The 25,233-nt window shown below is 34.0% G+C and overlaps 1 protein-coding gene across 2 annotated transcripts in view; it reads right to left on the reverse strand.

Annotated features, from left to right (window-relative positions):
- The window catches only part of WNK3 (WNK lysine deficient protein kinase 3), a 124,384-nt gene that overhangs the window by 33,455 nt on the left and 65,696 nt on the right, over nt 1-25,233 (reverse strand). For both annotated transcript variants that reach the window (XM_006923683.1, XM_006923682.1), the window contains exons 10-16: nt 15,525-15,589; nt 12,245-12,392; nt 8,419-8,535; nt 6,834-6,989; nt 6,701-6,752; nt 5,000-5,134; nt 3,693-4,636 (exon numbers count right to left, since the gene is read on the reverse strand). In XM_006923683.1, the coding sequence (XP_006923745.1) occupies nt 3,693-4,636; nt 5,000-5,134; nt 6,701-6,752; nt 6,834-6,989; nt 8,419-8,535; nt 12,245-12,392; nt 15,525-15,589 (1,617 nt within the window). The remainder of the gene's footprint in view (nt 1-3,692; nt 4,637-4,999; nt 5,135-6,700; nt 6,753-6,833; nt 6,990-8,418; nt 8,536-12,244; nt 12,393-15,524; nt 15,590-25,233) is intronic.

Genomic DNA, 25,233 nt, shown 5'->3' on the forward strand with positions numbered 1-25,233 from the left:
ACTGGGGTGGGATTACAAATTGGTGCAGCCACTATGGAAACAATATGGAGGTTCTCCAAAAAAACTAAAAACATATGACCTAGTGATTCCACTTCTGGGTATTTATCTGAAGAAATTCAAAACACTAAATCGAAAAGATATATGCACCCCTATGTTCACTGAAGCATTATTTACAATAGCCAAGATATGGAAGCAATCTAAGTGACTATCAATAGATGGTTGAATAAAGAAGAAGTGGTACATATACATAATGGAATATTACTTGGTCATAATAAAGAATAAAATCTTACCATTTGCAACAACATTGATGGAATTGGAAGGTATTATGCTAAGTGAAATACATCAGACAAAGAAAGAGAAATATCATATGATCTCACTTAAATGTGGAATCTAAAGAACAAAATAAACAAACATACAAAACAGAAACAATAGAGAACAAACTCGTAGAAAGAGAACAAACTGTTGGTTGCCAGATGAGAAGAGTTTTGGGGGGTGGGGTGAAAAAGAGGAAGGGGTGAAGAAGCACAAATTGGTAGTTATGAAATAGTCAAAGAGATGTGAAGTACAGTATAGGAAATATAGTCAATAATATTGTAGTAACTGTGTATAGTACCAGGTAGGTACTAAACTGTGAGAGGAAATCACCTCGCAAATTATATAAATGTCTAATCAGTATGTTGTATACATGATAGTAATATAAAATGATATTTAATGTCAACTGTAATTACAAAGAAATAAAAAAGTTAAAAATTATATATAGTAAATATAGAGATGTTATCTCCACAAACTTAATAATATGTATTTGAAAAAATAAAAGACATCGGTTTAAAAAAAAGACTAGTCAAGGAAATAGCATTAATAACATAGATTAAGACTCTAATATCTTCAAGAGATGTGTGAATATACTACTCCCATAAGAAAAATAATGAACTATAGTTACTGGAAATTAAAAATATAATCCTCGACATATAAAATAGCTGAATAGGACATTGGAAACAGCTTATAAATTGAGAAAGTTTCTTAATACAAAAAGATGTAAAGTATGAAATGAAAGTTAATAGGTAAGTAAAACAGGAAATGAAGAAGTAAAACTTTCTATTCACAGATGATATGATCTTATATACTGTATAGAAAATCCTAAATAATACTCAATAGCTGTTAGAGCTAATAAACAAACTGAGCCAAGTTGTAGGTTACAAAATCAACACTCAAAAATCAGTTGTATTTCTATATAGTAGCAATGAAAACTCTGAAAAGAAAATTAAGAAAATAATTTCATTTATAATAATGACCAAGAGAATAACAAATGGTGCTGGAAAAACTGGATAGTTACATACAAAATAATAAAGCTGGACCCTTATCTCATACCATACACAGAAACTAACTCAAAATTATCCTACCATATGTACTTAATCAACCAAGTATGAAACAAAATAAAGACATTTTTGGACATTAAAAAAAAATTAGTCACCCATGTAACTATTGGACATTAAAAAAAATTAGTCACCCATGTAATTATTTAAAAATAATACTCATAAAAGCATTTTGGAGAGAAAAAATAAATTTTAGAACCCCAGAAACAGTAACAGGTAATTTTGACCAAGATGTAGCAATGGACACTTGAAACCAACAAAAGAATCCATTTGACCTTGACACTTGGAAAAGTCTCCTTTGAGCATCGAAGTTTAAATGACAGAGAATTACATTTAATTTTTTATGGTTCTAATCACATTACATTATCATTAGATAACATATATAATAAAAAGCACAACCAATTGTTACAGAAAAAAATGTAGATATTAAAACTTTACCAATGTTAAAAAGCAATAAAGTAATAAAAACTGAGAAGTGTATAGGGAAGAAAAGTGGAAGAAAGAGAAAATATAATGATCTCCTCACCATTCATAGCAGTGAGTCAATAGGTATTATCTAAAATTAGTAAATTAAAAAATAGATGAATATATATTTACAAGTTATTAATGGCAATGACCAAAAGAATTAAGACCAAGAACTTAATAGTATTTGGAAAGTATAATAGGGTGTGAGAGAGTGTTAACACAATGACTTTCATTTAAGTTTTTTATTTAATTTTATTATTAGTTTCAAGTATACAGGACACAGATTAGACATTTATAGTTTATGAAATGATCCCCCTGATTACTCTTTCTCTCCTCTGGCTCTATACCTAGCCATTATATTAATTCTGACTGCATTCCCTATGTGCTCCCCATCCCCTTCATCTATCAACTACTAATTTGTACTTCTTTAACCTTTCACCCCATTCTCCCAGTCCCCCAACCCCCACCCCTCTGGCCATCACCAGATTGTCCTCTATATTTGTGAGTCTGTTTTTGATTTCAACAATTACATTTACTTTTTTATCCTTCTGAATGGCTTTTGTGTTTATGTATTAATTGAATAATTTAAAATTACTCATTTACCAAAAAGTAAATATTTAAATTTTATCTGTTCAATATAGAATATTATGTTGTTTAAAAAGTTAAGTGTTATACTGATGTTGAACCATTTGATAATAATGTGCTTATCTGCAGATTAAAAAAAAGTTAAGTGATCACTTCATAGGTTATAAAGATGTCTAATCACTATGTTGTACACCTGAAACTAATATAATATTGAATGTCAACTGTAATTGAAAAATAATATTTATAATAAAAAAGTTAAGTAAGGTGGAACTACGTGTATTGACATGAATAGATGTCTATAATAAATGAAAATAAACGCAGAACAGCATATGTATGTAAAGAAGCATATATAAATATATAATATGTATCTATGTCTTTGTAACTATATAATACATATAAAGAAATATGTCTATATAAATATGTGTATATTAATTAAAACCATGTCTGGAAAGATTTATTAACAGCTATGTCTAAAGGTTTAGAAGTGGGTGGATTTTACTTTATATACATGCAAATACAACTTATATAATAACAAAAATAAAGAGAAACAATGGTAAAAATTTAGAATGATGTCTATGATATACTGTAAAATTAAAAAAATCAAGTTGCAGACCAATATGTATATAGCACAATCCTATTTTTATAAATAAAATGTTGCAAGTATGTAAATAGACCTGTGTAAGCTTAGGTATGTAACTAGACTTCTGTAAGTTTATGTCGAGAAGGGTAAATACCAAATAGTAGATAAACACTAGATAATGGTTACCTCTGTGATTTGGAAAGAAAGAAAAGGGACATGAAATTCCCATATGACATAACTTAAAAAAACAAGTCTTCAGATTATGGATCATTTTTACTTTCTTTAAAAAATATTTTTCAAATAAATTAAAATCCACAAAACAAAATTAAATTAAAAACCATAAAATTTTTTAAAAGAAACTGATAACAGGAATTTTTAAGTGGAAATCTAAAAGTAAGTTTTTCCTATTAACTAAAACAATCTATAAGTCAGTGCTGTTCTTGTCATTAATACAAAAATAGACACAAGTTCCTAGCTAATTCACCAGAGGGCTCTCTCACCACAGATAGTTCTGCCATCTGTATTGAGAAGTTCTGGGCACCTGCAGCCTAAGTCATGGCCTTCTTAAATACCTGCAACCTCAGAATCTTGTGGCAGACAATTTCCTTCCAAAGAACAGAACTTTAGAAAAGAGGGAATTTCTTTAAACATATAAGGATAAGGAATTGGTTAGAAAGAATTATACTTACATGTAAACATAATTCGCTGGATACGGAAGTTATCACATTCAGGTCCCTTTTGAACACTGATATGTTATCAGGCTGACTTGCAGCCACATTGGGCAGAATCTTAGAGCCTGTCTGCTGAAAATTAGGGGACTGTGCAGGACTATCTTGAATTCCACTGTGACTGATGGCTATGACTTCTGGCACTGGACACGAGAGTGTATCTTCAGCAGAGGAAGAAAATGGAGAGTCTATGCTTTGGGTATCCTTCTGGCTCTCAGGATAGATGCTAGATATGCTATGCTCCTGATAGAGCAAGTTTCTTAATTTTTCATCCAGAGTTTTAATTCGGTTATCTGCGAACTCCATTTTTGGAGGTCTTTCCCCATCTGATTCCAGGACAGTAGTGGGTAGAAGGGTAGTCGGTTCAAGGCCAGGGGTCTGAATGGGAATGACAGTCTTAGGAGAATTTGCTTCAGTGTTCACTGTGGTTTCTCCTTCTTGGGAAATAAACTCTGCATCCATAGTTGGCTGCTGCACTGATAAGGATTGTGGCTTTTGATCAGACATAAATACTGGAGTTGTAAGAGAGTTACCAGCAATCTCAGTTGACTCGCCAGGAGGGACTGTAAGTCCATCAGCCTGACTGGCAGCTTGGTGACACGGATACACAGGTAGGAATGTGCCTGCTTGGTTGGTGTGTCCCTCACATTCAATGGGAACTGCACAAACTGAAGTAGCAGTATAACTGGAACTACTAGCAACTGGTGCCATTATATGCCTGTCATCTTCCACTTGATAAAGCATAGCTGGCTGCTTAGTTTCTACACTGGCACATTCAGAAATCTTACCATCAACTACATCCTTGTGTTCTGGCTTGGAGGTGAAAAGTATACGCTGGCATGGATTATTTTCTAGAGTGAGCAGTGTGTCCTGTGATATTTCCTTATTATTTGTGTTTCTTGGACCTGGAACAATAACAAAGAATGGCTAAGCACATATTGGTAAGTACAAAGCATGGAGTAGTACTCAAACTCAAAAGGATAGGAAGAGCAAGGGGTAAACGAGAACGTATGTGAAAATACTTTTTAAAATAAGACTCAAAATATACATAATTCAACCTGTCGAGGAAAAAAAGAAAACCTTTTATTTTTCCATAATTATTAAATAAAAATGGCTTAAGTTAGACCCTATTATTAACATCTTTAAAAATACTTATGAAAATTCTCATAAGCACAAAATATCCATGAAAATAAGTTGAAGATATGGTCCATATTTTGCATCCCCCATCCTCCAAGTCTGGATAAAGTCGACAGAGAATGAACACTTACTAGAAAGTGGGTGTAGCCCAGGAACTGTAGACATAGACTGCTGAAGAGAAGGATATTGAGCCTCACGGTTTCTTATTGTTTGATTGATACAGAATCGCCACCGACCAACTGGGGATGACTGAGGAGCAGATTCATCTGTAGAAAGAATTAGCAAAATTTAATATGCTAAACAGTTGTCAGTATATTTACCTTATTGACTAAGGAAACAAAGTTAAAATAGCAATTTGTTTTTTATCTCCATTTCCAACATTAGGATATGTCTTATTTATAAGACTACACCTCCCAATCCTGACAAATATTCTAAAGCAGTGGTCCCCAACCTTTTTGGCACCAGGGGCGGGTGCTCCTATGAGAATCTGATGCCTAATGATCTGAGGTGGAGCCAAGGCAGTGATGCTAGTGCTGGGGAGCGGCTGAAAATACAGATGAAGCTTCGCTGACTTGCCAGCCACTCACCACCTGCTGTGTGGCCCAGTTCCTAACAGGCCACAGACTGGTACACATCCACAGACCGGTACCCATCCACAGACTGGTACCCATCTGTGGTCCAGGGGGTTGGGGACCCCTGCTCTAAAAAACTAGGCATAAGATGTCTTTAGAGAAGGATTCAGAGTCTACTGAAACAAACACTGTATCAGTAGCAGTTAAAAGCAGGGCACTTTGAGGGAGAGAAAATGGAAAGCTCTTTTACCATTAAAACCTACGTTTCCTGTTCTGTATCCTGATTATGGTGGTGCTTACACAAATCTACACAAGTATTAAAATTTACAGAACTGGACATCAAAAGAAAAAAAAAAGCCAATTTTACTGTATGACAACTTAAAAAAATAAAGTAAAATAAGCTCCTTTACTCCTTTGTTGTAAACTTATTCAAATAAGTAATTCTCTTTTAAACTTTTCCCTACTTTGTCAGTCACAAATCTGCTCAGGCTCCAGCTAATGAGAAAAAGAAGACAGAGGAGGACCTTGATATTCTGACACAAACTAAATTTCAGAGTAATGGTATCTGGTTGCATGACTCCTACACCACCTGTTGCTTCTTCATGTCGTTATAATTCCTTCAGAGGTCCTCATTTGTCTATAGCTCTTCTCCCACTCTCAGATACTCTAAATATACCCATGACCAGAGCTGAGAAGAATGGAGAGATAAAGTCGTCAGAAAAGAAAATGGAGGACCCCATTTATAGTCCCTGAAAGTACATTTGGTATCTGATTTACAAAAACTTAGTGATCAGAGCAAGCAGAAGCATATCACTGATGGAATGAAATCAAGATATTAAATCAAGACTATTAAAACATGAGGTATACTTAGAACATTATGATTTTAGGTAAGAAAGTTTCTGTCCATCTCATATCATGAGGGGAAAAAAAAAAAACTTACCAGTTAAGTTCGAACAGTAAAGCCATTAAAGGCCATCAGTACTGTGACTCCTTTTCTGGTAAGATACCACACAACAACTCAGAAACAAATTAATCAAAAAAAGAACCAACACTTGGAGGAAATTTGGAAAATGGTTTTACTTCTTCATATACTTCTTTCTTCTGGGCTATAAAGTCATTTCGAAGTGTGAGAAAGCCTCCATTAACAATGTGTCAAATTCCTTTATTGGCTAACACCTTTCCCAATGAAGATGTGTAAATTAAAGTTTCCAAATGTTTCACTTCAAAAGCCAAATGGTAAATTTTATTAAATATACTTACTGCTGGTTTGTGTGGATGCAGAATTTATCTGTACTTGTTCAGATGATCCTGCCTGAATTAAAAATGAACAGATAAATAAAGAAGTTCTTGATACATATCCGAGAAGACCTATTTGCTAAACAATTGCTCTTACTTGGCTACTGATGGATTCCACGGAAATACAGTCAACTCCAGTGGCTCTTTCTGCAGCAGAGTGGACATGTAGGATCTCCTGGGCTTGACCTACAATAGCCCTCAATTCTTCTACAAATTTTTCTTTCTCACTTTCCAGCACAAAGTTATCTTCAACCTGCCCAAAGGCAAAAGTAAGTCTGTTCACAAGAATGAATTTAGTTTCTTCAAAATTATAACACTGTATCAGTGGTGACTACACTAATGAAAACTAAATTAGAATTAAGTATTTATTTTTTAAAGATTTTTATTAAAATATAGCTAACATACAATATTGTATTAGTTTCAGGTATACACCATAGTTGCTCAATACTTATATTCCTAAAGAAGTGATTGCCATGATATATATGTCCAGCAATCACCTGACACTGTACAATGTTATCACAATATTATTGACTATATTCTCTATGCTGTACACCACATCTCCATGACTTATTTGTTTTATACCTGGAAATTTGAACTTCTTATTTGCCTTCACCTTGTTTCCCCTTTTTTTGATTTTTCAATTACAGTGACATTCAGCATTATTTTATATTAGCTTCAGGTGTGCAGCATAGTGATTAGACATTTATATAATTTACGAACTGATCCCCCTGACCAGTCTAGTACCTACTTGACACCGTACAGTTATTACCATTAAAATTAAGTATTTTGATCCAAATGCCAAAACAAAATTAACAAAGACCAACAATAAAATGCCATAAATTATTCTATTTTGAGACCACTGACATTTGTCAGATTGGCACTACCAGAGAAGCCAGATTTTTAAAACTATCTGGCATTTAAAGAACATAACTGAGGCAATGTTTATGTTTAAAACTAAATGTCCTAACCCAAAAGCTTTTAAATCACAAATCACAAAATGAAGCATCTCTAAAGATAATAATGAATGGCTTAGAGATCGTTCAGAAAATACTATGTTAAGCAAGAGGCAGAACTGACAGAACTTTTAACTTTTAAAATGTTTAATTCTATTTGGCCAGGAATGTATAGCCACAGGAAACTGGCACTGTAGCCCATCCTGCCCCTTCATGCCACTGTAGCCCATCCCCATTTAAAAAAAAAGGGAAAAATACTAACTTAAGCCTAACAATTCAAAAAAATATGAAAACTAAATGAGATGATGAACATTACTTAAACACCCATATGTAAGACTTTATATCAGTAGCTAAGAAATTAGAATTAATTGGGGAACTTTACAAACTATTGATGCTTAGGCCTCACCTCCAAAGATTCCGCTTTAATTAGGGGCCCAGGGAAGTGTTTTTAAAAAGTTTCTTCAGGTAATTTTAACATGCAGCCAGGGATAAGAAACACTGACCTAGATCATCTTTTAATTAAACCTCCTCATATTTTGCAGATATATATACTGAAACTAGAGGAGGTGCAGTGACTTCTTTATCATAATCAATTTAGCTCTGTACAAATTTTAAAAACTAACAGTAACCTAAAAAAAAGATGGCTCTGAATAAATGGGGGGAGACTTAGAGGGAAAAAAGAGACAAAAACACTAAAGGAAAAAAATCATTTGGTTTTATTGTACTTACCATATAGTCTGCAATATCCTCTGGTGCATCACCATCAACATCGAACTTGAAGGTGACCATCTTGTTATTGTGTGTCTCCAGTTGGCACTCCACCATGTTGTCTCCAGAGGTTGACACCTGGGCATAAACATTTCACCACCAGTTTAAGAGTCAATCATTGTCTTCTCTTTGCAAATGGTACAGGAAACATTTAGATGAGCTCACATACAACACATGGAAAAATGGTTTAAATCCTTCAGAATCTTAAAAGATTGTTTTTCCCTTGGTGAAATACTGTCTAAACCATTCTATGATAAATATAAGGCTCAAATTACTCGGCAATAAATACATAAGTTACAAATGTGATACTGTGGGGAAGAAGAGGGAATGCAACTTCTATAAAAAAAGCAAAAAAAAAAAGTTATAGGAAAAAAAATGACATAGATGATAGAGGCTCTGTTCATCCCTCTGGCAACCAAATCAAAGTTGTGACAGAAACAAGGAGCAGCAGCAAGGAAAGATTGCCTGGGATGAACAAGCCATACAACTAGGAAAAAATCCAAGAAATCACCCTGCAATGGCAGAAGGTAGGACGGGGCAAGGACATAGGGCTGCCTGGTCCCAAGCGGTTGAGTGAGACAGGGGCTGCAGCAGCGGCAGATGCCTCTTAAAGAGGCTGTGTCCGTGAGCGCATTTTCCGGGTGACAGACCTGCTCACTCTGAGCACCAGTGCCGATTAGGCTGCATGCAGGGGTCACTAGGGACTTACAGGGAGACATTGTAGGAGTGAGGGCCGAGGCAAAACTTGCTCGAGACAGAAGTGCCCGTGGTATCCATTGTTCCCTGTTGAGCCCTCCCCCATACCAGTGCGCGGACACAGCGCCGCCATAGCCAAGATGTCATCAAACGGAATAACAGAGGTTGCTCCGCCCAAAGGATTCCCTGAAACCTCGCCTCCCCCAACTCAAGGCCCCACCCAAGCCACATCCAGTTGTGTCCTCTGTGAGTCCGGCGCTCTTTGATGAGCCAACTCCAAGACTGACACTGCTCGCAGCTGGCCTTGGTTTCTGGCATGGCCTCTTGAGGCAACTATAAGCACACAGCAGCTGTGGATTGCTTGCTCCGTTTTAACAAGTGGCCCCAGAGGGGCACAGGCTGGGGCCAAACTTGACCTGCAGCTGAACCCCTCTCCGGACTGTGCCACTGGACACCTATTACACAAAGCTAATAAGACTGGAAGACTTAGGAGCTTTGCTTAGTACATAGAAACAGACACAGAAAGGCAGCCAAAATTTGAAGACAAAGAAACAGAAACCATATGAGAGAACAGAACAGAGATCCAGGAATAATGGAGTCAAGCAATCAAACAGATGCAGAGTTCAAAACACTGGCTATAAAGATGCTCAATGAACTCAGGGGAAGTGTAGATGAACTCAGTGAGAACTTTAACAAAGAGATAAAAAACATAAAACTGGAAATGGAATTTATAAAAGAGAACCAGTCAGAAATGAAAAATACATTACCCAAGATAAAGAGTATATTGGAGGGAATCAACAGAGTGGATGAAGAAGAGGATCGAACCACCAATATAGAGGATGGGGAAGCCAAGGGCATCCAATAAGAATGGCAAGAAGAAAGCCAAGACTATAATAATAATTTAAGGATCCTATAGGATGAAATTAAATGTAAAAACATCCGTGTCACAGGGTACCCAAAGAGAGAGAACAAGAAGTTGAAGAGCTATTTTAAGAAATAATGACGGAAAACTTCCCTCACCTGGTTAAGGAAATAGACATGCAACCCCAGGAAGCTCAGAGGGTCCCAAAAATGATGAATTCAAAGAGGCCCACACCAAGACAGAGCATAATTAAAATACCAAAGGTTAAATACAAAGAGAGAATCTTAAAAGCAGCAAGAGAAAAGTAGTGAGCAAACCATAAGGGAGCGCCCAAAAGACTGGAAGCTGATTTCTCAAAAGAAACTATGCAGGACAGCAGGGCTTGGTACAAAATATTCAAAGTGATGAAAACCCAGGATCTACAACCAAAAATACTTTAGCCAGCAAAGAGATCGTTTCAAGTCAAAAGACAGATAAAGAGCTTCCCAGACAAAAGGAAGCGAAAGGAATTTATCACCACCAAGCCAATATTACAAGAAATGCTGGAGGGACTTCTTTAAGAAGAAAAAAAATGTATCAAAAACAGAAATAAAGAATAGTAATAAGTACATTCCTACCAATAAGTACCTCAAATGGAAAAGAATTAAATGTGCCAACCAAAAGATAGAGAAGCTAAATGGATAAGAAAACAAGACTCCTACATATGCTGCCTACAAGAGACTCATTTCAGATTAAAAGACACACACAGACTAAAAGGAAGGGGATGGAAGAAGATATTGCCTTGATGGACTTAGAGGGTCAGATAGAGAAAGACAAATATCGCATGATTTCACACACATGTGGAATCTAAAGAACAAAATAATAAACGACAACAACGGAAACGGAAATAAACATAGATACAGAGAATATTTTGAGGGTTACTAGATGGGAGTGGGGCTGGGGGGGATGGCAAAAAAGGGCAAAGGGATTAAGAAATACAAATGGATACTTATAAGATAGACATGGAGATATAAAGTATAGCATAAGGTACACAGTTAATAATGTTGTAATAAATATATCGTGGGAAGAGGGGTACTAGATTTAGTGGGGTGATCACTCTGTGAGTTATATAGATCTCTAGTCATTATGCTGTACAAATGAAACTAATATAGTATTGTATGCCAACTATAATTGAAAAAACTCATTGAATAGTACAATGTAAAAAAAAAGTTACTGATACATCATCAAAAAAAAAGTTTTTTTGACATACATGCCTAGAAATAATTTTTTTGTGTTTAAAAAATAAACTTTCCCATAAGCCTTATAGAAAATTTCTTCTCAGAAACTATTGTCCAGCATAGAATCACATTCCCTGTTGTGGGTTCAAGGAAAGTTGGGAAAGAGAAATTCTAATACTTTCATCGTTAATAGTTGAAGGTAGGCATGTAAGCATGAATAAAAGATCATGGGATACTGTTGTTGGGTGGGCAACAATCAGAGTTATATTTGGCATTTGAGATGACTCAAAAGATAGCTAGCTTATCTTTTTAGTATTATTACTGATTATTTCTGATTACATCTCATGTTCTAGTATCTATATATTTTTTCATACTACTCCTTTTACTAAAATTCCCTCTTCACGAATTATTCATGTTCAGGTTTTAAGATTTAGATTAAACAGAATAACCTTGAACACTTCATCCACCAACAGACTTAATTATATCCCTGTGAATTACATTTTTGGTGAGGAAAATTTGACTTAGGTGTGTGGTATTTATTTTTTAAGTTTTTACTGAGGTGTTATTGGTATATAAAAATAGCACATATTTAATGTATACGATTTGATGTGTTTGGACATATACGTATCATCACCGGAATCAAGATAATAAATATATCCATTACCTCCAAAAAAATAAAATAAAATAAAATTTCACTACTACTAGTACTATTACAATCTTAATGTAAAATGCTACACATACATACAGAAAAAAAGAGATGAAACAAACTAAAACAGTAATAGGAACTATCTATCTCTGAAAGTACAAGTTAATTTAATTTTCTTCCTTATATTTTCCCTATACTTCCTAAGTTTAACATTTAATACATAAGACTCTTATCAGAAAAAAAATTTAATGTAAGAAAAGAAAATTTAGAGAGTTTCACAATACCCTACCTCTGTAATAACACTGCCCTTACCTGCAACCCCGGACCTCTACACACACTCTTAAGCAGACCATTTTACAAACTGACCTGAAGGACAGTAAGCTGGAATTTAGTCCCCTTCTCTGGTCGAGGACAAGAAGCTCTTCTCTGTTTGATTCGATCTTGTTTGCCATTTCCACTTGGGTTATCAGGGGTATTGATGTTTTCCTTCACAGCTGCCACATCATGATGCAAACTAGTAATTCAAAACACAAAAGCAACTTCTATTCAACTTCTCAGAACAGACATTATTCTGTTATTCTCAAAGCCCAATATTTAACCCAATCTGAGTTAACATCTGAAATCTTTTCATGGCTAGAATTATTCCATCTTGATGGTAAAATTCTAAGAAAAATGCCCAATTCTAAAATCATAAATAATTAATTTAAGGACAATAAATTAGTACAGTATCTTTAAAAAAGTTATGACTGCACAGCTCTATGAATATACTAAAAGCCATTGAATCGTACACTTTAAATGGGTGAATTTAACGGTATGTGAATTAAATCACAATAAAGCTATTTCAAAAAGTTATGAAAAACTGAGATCACATTGTATTTATATGGCACACATCTTTGCACAGTAAGGCAAATTTAAAAAAAATACACTGTCAGTGATAGGTCTCTGGAACCTTTTATCAAAAGGAGCTCTCGATCAATTTTATCTTTCTTGTTTTGGGGTTTATTAATATATTCAAATAAAACGTCTAGAAACCAATCCTCATTCAAAATATACCTTTTTATATAATGAACTCAATAGAGGATAGAGAGATCAGGTGTGGGAGACAGGAATAGTGCAGGAGGCAGAACATGAAATGAAAATAAGATAAAGAAAATGTGGTATATATTCTACAATTGAATATAATTCAGCCATAAAAATAATGAAATCTTGGCATTTGCCACACATGGGTAGACTTTGAGGGCATTAAGCTAAGTGAAATAATTTAGAAAAAGACAGACAAATACCATATAATCTAACTTATATATAGAATCTAAGAAGTCAAACAAACAAAAAAACCCAAGCTCCCGGATACAAAGAATAGATTGGTGGTTGCCAGAAGCAGGGAGTGGGATGTAAGAGGTAGGCAAAATGGGTGAAAGGTGTCAAAAGGTACAAACTGCCAGTTATAAAATAAATAAGTCATGGGGATGTAATGTACAGCATGGTGACTATAGTTAATAAAACTGTATTGTATATTCCAAAGTTGCTAAGAGAGTAGATCTTAAAGGTTTTCATCACAAGAAAAAAATTCTGCAACTATGTAAGGTGATGGATGTTAACTAGACTTATTGTGGTGATCATTTCACAATATATACAAATATGGAATTATTATGTTGTATACTGAAACTGATATAAGGTTGTATGTCAGTTATACCTCCACATTAACCAATCAATCGATCAATCAACTACATCATAATTTTGGTAAAAAAATGAAAATGAATGATGTGAAAAAGGTTCAATTTTATCAATCTAACTAGTTGTATTTTGCAGGTTCAAATCAATATCGTTATGAAATAGGAGACTTTCAGTTTATCTGTGTCAAGGGCAATTTTCAGTTTCTTTAATAAATTTGAAAATATTTCAATAAATACAAAAATTCCAATAAACATATTTGAAACTTAAATGACAAAATCTGTAAGCACCAAACAGATATATTTTAAATTAATTTTTAGGTAAAGTCCTCCTAAAATCTACTCATAAAATATCTGTATTAAGATATATAAGAAGAGATAAAAATAATTCCTAAATTATATTCTATGTCCATGTGCAAAAAGATTTTGCATAAATACAAGTGGTAGAAGATGCATTATTACTGATCTTACTTTTTTAATACACAAAGAAATAGTAGTGACAAGTAACACTTTCAGAGGATAAAAAGGACATAATTCTACATCATTCACATTGCGGAGTTATGTTAAAACACTAGTTTAGGTTTGGGACAAGACAGCAGAAACTCAACTCTCCATGTTTCTCTCCTTGTACTAAAAAAGTCTAGAAATAATACAGTAGACAATCATAGGAGGGCACTGAAGGATAAAAAGATGAGGGAAGACTGACTAGGGATTTCCCAGGACTTAAGAGAAAACATAGCAGCTTGATGTCTCCCGATTACCCACCCCATGACAGAAGGCAGTCCAGGCTTAGTGTCTCCCAACTTCTGACTCAAAGGCAAAGGCAGCCCAATCCCAGTGGTCTCCTGACCCCCAACCCAGCAGCAGAAGGTGGTTCAAGTGAGCCCTTCCCTCTCCTGTTGATGTTGGCAGGAGTGCCACCAACAGTATGTGTGTGGCCTGGAGAGCTGGCCTAAGGTACCAGGCCTAGAGAAGTACTCTCTAACACCTCTATCCAGCGGTGGGGCTCAGTGGTATGAGGTGAACCAAGCAAACCTGAATCATTCTACGAGGACTCTGAAAACTAAACTGTCATTAGAACAGGGTGTACTGCCTGATAAAACAGAATATTAAAATAGGATCCCGAGTCTCCTAACATAAGATTCAAATTGTCCAGGAGACGAATGAAAATTCCTTGTTATACCAAAACCCAGGAAAACAACAATTTGAATGCGAAAAGACAATCAACAGATGTCAACAACAGGATGAATCTGATATTGGAATTAACTGATAAGGATTTTTTTTTTTACAGTAGAAAAGAAATGTTTTATTAGAAGGGCAAGTACACTTCCAGATGTGGAAGCGGGCCTGAGCAAGAGAAGCATGGCTCAAAAGGCCTGATAAGGATTTTAAAGCAGCCATCATCAAAATGTTCAATGAGCAATTACAAATAATCTTGAAGCAAATGAAAAAAAAATCTCATAAAAAACAGAAGATATTTAAAAAAGAACCAAATGGAAATTACAGAAGTAAACGCAGGATCATAGAATTAAACAACTCATTGAATGGGCACAATAGCAGAAGAACAGGACAAAGGAAATATACAGTGAACTTGAAAACAGAACAATAGGAATTACCTAATCTGAACAGAGAAAAATATTAGTTTACAAATACCAAATAAATTATAATTATATATCTAGTTATAATTTGTTTCTTTAGATTATCTATAATTTTATTCTAAATTATACTATTTATTTTCTTTTTTAACCCTTATAAGCTTTTCTTAGGAACAGAATGTTATAATGAGAACAAGAAAATGGTCAATAATTTCACAATCCATATGATCTTCATTAAAACAAAAAGTAAAAATGATACCTATTATTTTTTTTAAATATACACAGAAGCTTCTCTAGTCAAGACACACTAAGTCCCTGATGAATGCAAATACTTCAACATACCCTTACTATTTTCGTGGTATTAATTTGAAAGATACGTACCTTCGAACCAAATCTGGTTTTAGAAGAGCTGCTTGTTGTTCAACTCCAACTGGCTGGGATACAGGCTGTAAATAGTACAGAAATAAAACTTGTTATGATAACAGCAAACTACAAGCTAAAGATGCAAACTGGTATTATTTCAGAAAACATACTTGTTACATTTCATGTTTTGGGCCTTGTGAACCAGGTAGAATGTCTATACTATTGAATATCTATATCAATCCTATTGCTGACTTTACTACCAAAGATAAAGAAAAATAAAATGTAAAAGTACTCATATTCACCAAGATTTTTCATTAAGAAAAGGCAGCATTGTTTTATATACTTTTGTTTGTGTAATGTTTCAATGGAAAACACTGACATTCAACTTCCAGTCGTGATTGTAAAACTATTACTAAAAGGAAGAGTTGCTGCCATTACACAAACAAGATAAATTGATGATTCAAGCTTTAACATATTGTGTAGTCTTGCTCCTTCTCACTCTCTTTTCACAAAATTACTGCCAGCTACCCTTTTGAGGTGTTAGTATCCAGCAGGGGCAATACTGATTTCTAGGAGAAAAGTTTAAGCCCTCTAAGAAGGCAAATGCCAACCCTGTTGGAAAACAATTTTAAACATTTATCTAATCCATCATATGCACTGCCACTGGTGACCTTAAAAGGCCAATCTACCAAAATCGATCACTTCTCTACCCAGTTTAAACACCCTATGATGGCTCATCTTCTATAAGGTTAAATTCTTCTGGATGGCAAATAAAGTCCAGTGAAATGGTCCCTACCTCATTCTCTAGCCTCTTCTCTGCTTGAAGCCACACTGAACTGTAGCTCCTCTGAATGAGTTGGACTTTTCCATATACTGTGACTCTACTTATGCTCCTTCCTCTCCCTAGACTATTTCAACTCCTCTTCGGTCCTGTTCATTTAGTCTCTATTACAGTGGGTTCCAGACAGACCAGCAAAATCACCTTGGGGACTCTTTAAAGAACATGTACCTTAGCTCATACCTTGATTTCTAAACTAAAAGGGATGAAGGTTCCTTGGAGAAATGGCCAGTTCCAGCGCTGGGACAAGGAAAGTATAAGGTAAGCCTGGATCATCTTGCTATGCCAAAAAGTAAAGAACTGCTTGAAGAATGGTAAGAACATATCGAAAGCACACAAAAGCCAGCTTGAAGGGGTTCCCACTGCCCAAATGTGGGACGATTTGTACATCAAAATAAATAATTATAGTAATAGGATATAACTCACTTAATAAAATAAGAATCTATGAGGTCATACTGATTCAAACAAATAAATAAAGGAAAGCTCTTATAGTACAAAGTCAAGTAATAAATATAAGGAATGATGAAGTTAGAAAATCATCAATGGATGACAAAACTAGGGGGTAAAAGTTGGATGAGGAACAGAATATTTACATAGTTTCAAAATATCTCCCCATAGATTACTTATTAATTACAAAAGCAAAAAAAAAAAAAAGTTCACTTTACAATAGAACTTGGCAAGCCCCACTTTAACCAAGTAATCAAATTTAACCTCAGCAATATTGGGATAAATTGACATCACATGCCTCCTAATATGATACAATGTGCAAATAACACAGTATCGCTTACATGGTATTCCTGACAAAAATGCATGCTTTGAATCTGAAAAAGAAGAAACTCAAACAAACTCAAATTGAAGAACATTCTACAAAATAACTGACCTTTATTCTTCAAAAATATCAATGCTATGAAAGATAACAAAAGGCTGAGAAACTGTTCTAGATTAAAGGAGATCCTGGATCATGGAGGGTAAACTGCCATTAAGGAAATTACTTGGACAACTGTGAAATTTTAACATGGACGACAGGTTAAAAAATAGTATATTCACATCAAATTCCCTGGATTTAGTCACTGTATCGTAGTTAAGAAAATGTCCTTGTTCATATATAGAAATATAGGAGTAAAAGGGCATCATGTCTGCAACCAACTCTCCCATGCTTTAGAGGGAAAATCATGTGTGGATTAATGGTAGATGGATGGGTAGGTAGACAGAGAGACCAACCAACCACTCAATGTACTGTCATGCAGTAATGTCTTTTATCATGTCCCTCTTTATCAAATATATTTAATGTCTAACATTAAGGACTCTGTATGATTTATCTTTATATACTCAGTGCCTCTTATCACAGTGCCTAACACATATTAGACTTCCAATAAATGTTTGATGAAATAAAGAAATAAGAAATGATGACATAAAAGAAAGGCTGTGCCATAAAAATGTGATCCAATATTACCAATACTGGACATCAATCTGAAAGAAAATAATACAAAGGAAGAAAAAAGAACATACTATAAAATTTGTTCATAATAAATGGTAGCTATCTCTGTGTTTTTAAAATATGTGATGTTATACATAATAAAAATGGGTAGCAAGATAGCTGTCCAGGAATAAGAGAAGAGTTAGGTAAATACGAATACCTACTGTATTTTGGTGACCATTGAAAATGAATCATGAAGACCAAGTAAAGGCAGAGAAATTTACTTAACAATGAATGAAAAAAGCAGCAAACAAAAACTGCATATATATTTACAACCACTTATGCATATAACAAAAACCTTGAATACTATAACAAATATTATAATCACTGCCATGTTAAGGGAATAGCATTCTAGCTGATTTTTCTTACTTTTTATACTGTTACTACATACATTTTATAAGTTAAAAGTTTCAAAGGATAGCAAATACTAAATGTATAGGAAAATAGATACTTTCATAAACCAGTGGTGTGATGATAAACTGTATAGACCTTCCTGAAGAGTAATTTGACAAGTCTTAAAAATGCCTAGCAATTCCATTTCTAGAAATTTATCCCAAGGAAATAATTAAGAGTGTTTACAAAAATTTAGCTACAACAATGTTCCTCACAACATGGAATATAGTTTCAAATAGCAAAAAAATTAGACATGTGTTTTCTTTACTTGCTCCATTAAATAAATAATGATACATCCATACTAAAGGATATTATGCAGCTTTTAAAAATGTGCTGAAACATATAAGATGTTATAAGTGAAAAAAGATTATAAAAAGAATATGTACAGCATGGTTATAATAAAATTATATGCATGTATAAGCATATAAAATGGTCTGGAAGAATACACATCAAAGTATTAAACAAGCTTATCTATATTCTTCTTGCTTTGTTAATAAGAAAAAATATATTCAACTTTGTACAGATTTATCAATCCTCAAATCTGGTAATCTCAGGGCAGGTCCCCATTATTTCAATGCACAACATTATAGTAGTTTTAGATAAAAGTAAAAATGAAATATTTCACTAAATTTGAAATACATTTATAAAAATAGAAATATAAAGACAGAATTTGATTAAGAACTATCACATAAAAAGGCAGATGAACCAAATCATCAGCCATGATTCTGAGGGCCAACACAGAGTAGCATTAATAATCCTGTTAATAATTACAAGGGGGATATAAAATATAATTCCAGATTGTTGTCATAACAATTATGTTTTGTTTCTCTTTCCTTAATACGTAGGCTTTACCTCCAGATTTATGCATCAGGACACCATGTTACTTCTCTGTCTTGCTAGGACTCACCATAATTCTTTTAAAATTTCTTTAATACAATAATTTATTATGTTGGCTGCATTTTCTTGAATCTTGCATGTACAAAAAAAGAAATCTCTCTGCCAAAGTATTTGCTCTCAATGTTTAAACAATGACTACACTGAAGAGCTAACTACCTAATCTATAATTACAAGCTAATCTAATTTATCCAGGAAAAAAATCTCTGTTTGGGTTGACTAGATTGGAGGTGGAAAATAGAAGGCAGGAAATGGTATGCTGTGCTCATCTCTTCTTGACCCCGCACCTTCAAATCCAAATGAAAGACAGGCACCAATCCCTTTTCCTAACGAGCCTTGATATCTGGATATCTGAAACCTTGATAATTTGCTAGCAAAGTACAATAAAACTAAAGTATCTCTGAACTCTTACAGACTGATAACAAGGCCAAAATGAGAAGCAAAACTAGGCCTGGATTCCATGGCCCACACCATTCTCTCCCCTCTATCTTGGTACTTAAAACTCTGTCTTGAACTTGTTTCTAGATCTTTCTCATTCATGACACTGTGAGCTCTTGGAGGGAAGAGATCACATCTGTAAGATTTATCACAATATTTCCAGGGCCAAACCAATACTTGAAACAGAAATAGCTAGCTGCTCAACGTCTTTTACTATTATAATGTTCTCATTTTTAGTATTGTTTTTATTTTTATTATAGCAACAAAATAACCACTATTTATTATTTATTAAGTGCTAAGCAATTTATATACATCATTTAACTAAATTCAAACCTTACAATAAGTCTAAGTGGTAGCCATTGTTACCTTCATTTCACCAATGAGGAAGCTGAGGCTGTAAGTAATGGAGGCAAAAATTGAGTCAGTAAAAGAAAACGAATGAATAGATAAATGACTCCAAAGAATAGTGAAGAGCAGAGACCCCTTGAGCACACCATAGGGGCTTTTATGTTAGTCTCTGTTAGCTCTTAATCCTTCTTTCTCAAGTCACCATTATTTCCCTTTCTTACATCAGTGTTCTCAGCCCTGGATGTACTTTATAATCTTGAGGGAAGAAGAGAAATGGAGAAAGAGAAAAGGGATGAAATAAAAAGAAAGAAAAAAAATTCAAAAAAAAATCCAAGCTCATGTACAACATTCCAGAGATTCTTATTCAGTTATTCTGGAGTGAAGGAGACCAGTAAAACTGGAAAGTATTTTTAAACATTTCATAAACTGCCTTATTGTATTACCAACATTATAAAACATGTCTCTCACATTATGTGCTTTTTAACAACTACTCTTTATTGAGCACTTATTAAATGCTAGGTATTTTTCACATATATCTCTTCTAATCTTAATAAGCCTACAAGATAGGCATTTTTTTCTGACAGAAAAGTTGAATAAGTGTTCAATGAAAACCCATATATCCACCACCTATGGTCTACAGCATTTTACTATATTTGCATTATTATGTATATCCACCAATCCATACTATATACATAAGGGAGAAGGGCCAACTAATAAATAAAAGGAAGAATGATGAAGTTAGAATATAATCAATAGATACTAAAATTAGTAGGTGAAAGTTTTGAAGAGGAGAGGGATATTTACACAGTCTCAAAATATATCCCCATATTCCCTTTGTAAATTATAAAGGGAAAAATGGAAACTTTATAGCAGAGAAGTCTTGCAGGCCCTACTTGAACTAAGTAAAAGCTAACATCACCAACATGGAGACAAAGTGACGTGCCTTTTAATAAGAATACAATGCCACTTACATGGTATTCCTGCCAAAAGTGCATGATTTGAATCTGATCATGAGGAAACTTCAGAAAAACCCAAATTGAGGAGCATTCTACAAAACAATGGCCTTTGCTTTTCAACAATGTCAAGAAAAGCTAAAAAAGGCCAAAAAACTGTTCAAGATTAAAGCAGATGAAAGAAAAGGACAAACAACCCAATAAAAAAGATATGACCAGGCACTTCACAAAATATATTTGAATCTCTAATAATTACATGTCAAGATGCTCAATATCATTACTTATCAGGGAAATGAAAGTTAAAACCACAATATATATCCCATCACATCCACCAGAATGACTAAAATTTAAAAGATCAACAATACTAAGTGTTGATAAGGATATGGAGTAACTGGAACTCTCATTCATTGCTGGTGGAAATGTATTTTGGCAAAACTGGTTTGTAAAACTATCTGGCATTATTTAGTATAACTAAATATACCTTTATCCTGTGACCCAGCAATCCCGATCCCAGGTACAATTCCCAAGAGAAATGAGCACACGTGTCCACCAAAAAATCACATAACATTCACAGAGGCTTTACTCATAAGAGCCAATCTTAATGTACATCAACAGGAGAATGGATAACTGAATTGTGGTATATTCTACAATGAAACAACTCACAGCAGAAAGGCAGGCATGCAGGCAGGCAAGAAACGAAACGAAGAGAAGGGATGGGAAAGGAAGTGGAAGGGGAAGAGGATGTGGAAGGGGAAGAGGATGTGGAAGAGGAAAAAAATATTGATATATGTGGCAATGTGGATCAATCTCAGAGAACCTTCCAGGGAGCTGGAAATGTTCTATATCTTCATTTGCATTTCATGAAGGCATACATATATGAAAACTCATCAAGCTGCACATTTGAGATTAGGGTACTTTAATGTATATATGCCTTATATATTTTAATAAAGAAAAATTTTTTTAAAAAGTTGGTATGATCCAATTCTGATCAAATAAACAGTAAAAATGTGTTTGTGTACATGTATGCATAGAAAATTGTCTGGAAAACTTGAAAGGTTTTATTTCCAAAAAGTGGGATAACAGATCATTTTAACTTTCTTTATACCTTTCTGTAATTTTTAAAAAGTATTTATAAAAAAGTCATTTTTAAAAGCTATTTTCATAAGAGGAAATAAAATATCCATACTAAGGCATATAAAAGATGTACACTAAATATTTCACTTATGAGGATAAAGAATACCACCTATAAGCACTTAAGAGGAAAAAGGAACCAAAAATCTGACTGGCTTTAGGCTTCTCTTCTGTAGCATTAACTAGAAGTCAACAGAACAAAATATCTTGTAGAAGAAAAAGTTGTAACCTGATATTTTTCTATACATCCAAATTATATTCATTTGTGGATATAAATGGAAAGGTCTGTTTTGGATACCCAAAGAATCAAAAACAGCACACCAAAGTAACCTTGTAAAGTTACACAAAGCTGTTTTCCAAACTACAGAGGCTCTTAGCAAAATTTAAGAATCAAGAATAAGAAAGTTGTGGTATAAAAACTGATGCTGTATACTAAAACCAGTAATCCGTATTAAGCCCAAATTATTAAAACTGCATTTCAAAACTGAATATACACATAAAAACTGAAAATGTAACATGTATAGTATGATAAAATTAAAAAATACATTTCATAATTGCTATCCCCCAAAAAACAATAGTTTGCCTTTTTCTTTAAATACCTCATAATAGTAATCCACAGATAATCAGTCTCATTGCATTCCATCAACCTCCCAAATTGAAGACTTCAGCTGAGCTGCTATTTTAGATGTTGGTTCCTTCCTGGAGAATGAGATCAACCAGGAAGGTTCCCATCCCTTTAACATCCTCAATGCTTTAACTAATTCATATTACAAAAGGGAGATGGCTGAATAATGTTGCTGCAAATCAAACCAAATGACTAATGTCCTTATCATTACCAGTTTGGACATTATGAAGATACTAAGCAACAAGTGCCTTTTCGGAACATTTTTTTACAATATTCAGCAAACACAACTACAATTTAGACCAATTTCCCTTCAATTAATTTCCCATAAATACATTATCCTGCTAAATAGCATTTTTACATAAATGGAGAAACCAGACATAACATTAGTTCTCAATTTTTACACAAACATTTTCATTTAATGGAATTAACAACCTTATAGAGGAGGCTACAGTGAAGATTAAATGAGATGATGCAGCTTGGTCCTCAATGTCAGCTCCCTAACTATAAGATTTATTCCTACAGAATGCCTCAGAAATTGGTCACATAATAATACTGTCTCTACCAGAATAAACTTGTTGACTATTTTAATCATATTCACACACAGTAGGCTCATGGATGTTTCTCAACAAACTGAACATGGAGAATCTTTTGCAAATTAACATCAGCATTATATACATAAAGTCCATTCTTCATACAGTTTCTGCATTGTCTTGAAAGCAGTATAACAGAAATGTAACCAGAGATGAAGTAAATATCTCAAAGGCACTGGTATCGTCAGTTGCTATCTATCTGGGTCTTAAATATACGATAGCTAGTATTAAAATTACCAAGACTGAATTATAAATATATTGCTTTACTAATAAAGAGGAGCTGAAAATTATTTCACTGAGATCAGCCACGAAACAGTAGTAAAATAAGAAATGCTAATAAAAACCACAATTTCCAAAGCAATCTTACAAATACATAACTCAGATATGCTAATATGTAGATCTACCTGTGAAAACAATTAATACATAACATTTTATTGGCTCCTGATGCATTCAAAGTCTGAAATGTGGCCAATCCTGTCACTGCTTCTAAAAACAATATCAGCAAAACCTTGAACCAAACCCCTGCTCCTTGTTGTCAATGCTAAATGTTTGCAACAAAAATCACTAAGTCACCTTTCCTTTATAATGTTAATATACACATTATTCATGCAGGAAAAAAATTCTAAGAAACAATCAGTATGATAACAAAGAACATATACATCTACTCTAATACTCTATAAAGCAACAGAAACAATGTTTTTTAAAAGAACAAAGTCATAACATCCAAGAAAAACTAAAAAAAGATAGCCATTCACAGACCATATATGGTAGAGAATCTCCAAATGAACAGAAATCAATAAATTACATTCATAGGGAAACAAAAACTGTGGAAACACCAAAGCTCAGAAAAAGAACAAACTCAACAAAGAGATTAAGTCTTTAAAACAATTAACTTCAAGTAGGTACTTAATGTGGCCTGGCAGCCTTCTACCATTCATTCTACAATTCTCCTAGAAAACTACTTTATACTCTTGCCTCTTTCCTCAAACTTTTAATACCTACTCCCACGCCCAAACTCATACTCAGATATTGACCTTGCATCTATTTCAATGAGAAAATAAAAAAGCAACAAGAAGAGAATTTCCACAAGCTTCCACTACTATGTCTGCTCACCTAATAGCATTTGTGCCCACATTCTCTGCCTTGCCCATAATATTATGGAAAACCTGTCTGAGTGTCTATGCTAAGGCCAACCCCTCAACTTTATCTCCTCTCATCTTCTCAAGGATATCACTCCAGTAAATTCTCCTTTCTCTCTTCTATCTCACTAATTTTTCCCTTACTTCTAAGTCATTCCTCTTATAAATATGAGGTTGTATCTCCATTAAAACAAACCTTCTCAACTAGGGCTCATTGAGATATGATTGATTGTAAAGCTGGGGCAGAGAGGAATGGGATAGGCCTAGAACATCTTGTTGTGTAAAGATAAGTTCAAAGAATGATGGGGACAAGTTTAAAGAACAAAGGAATATGCTTGAAGAGGATCCAACTAGCCAAATCTGAGATAGTTGGTGCCATCAAAATAAATAATGATACTGATGAATTATAAGCCATAAAATAAAATCTCTAATGTTATTTAAATAAATTAATAAGTGGGGAAGAATGGAAAGCTCTAATACAAATAATAAATATAGGATTTGAAAATCATCATTTGGCAATCACCATATAATAATTGTTACAGTCAAGAATCTTCAATGGCTGCCAAAATTATGGGTAAAAGTTTTATGATAAACATAGTCTCAAAGTAACTCTCCACAAATTACTCAACTACAAAGTGAAAAATAATCACTTTTCAGTGGTAAAACCTGGTAGATACCACCTTAACCCAGTGATCAAAATTAATATCACCACTAAGACAATGGAGACTATGTACCTCCTGATATGATGCACTCAAAAGAATCCAACATCACTTTTATAGTATTCCTACCAAAAATGCATAACCCAAATCTAATCATGTAGAAACATCAGACCAACCCGTTTTTAATGATTTTTTACAAAATAACTGACCTATACTCATCAAAAATGTCAAAGTCATGAAAG

Source organism: Pteropus alecto, unplaced genomic scaffold (genome assembly GCF_000325575.1).
Source record: "Pteropus alecto unplaced genomic scaffold, ASM32557v1 scaffold249, whole genome shotgun sequence".
NCBI lineage: Eukaryota > Metazoa > Chordata > Mammalia > Chiroptera > Pteropodidae > Pteropus > Pteropus alecto.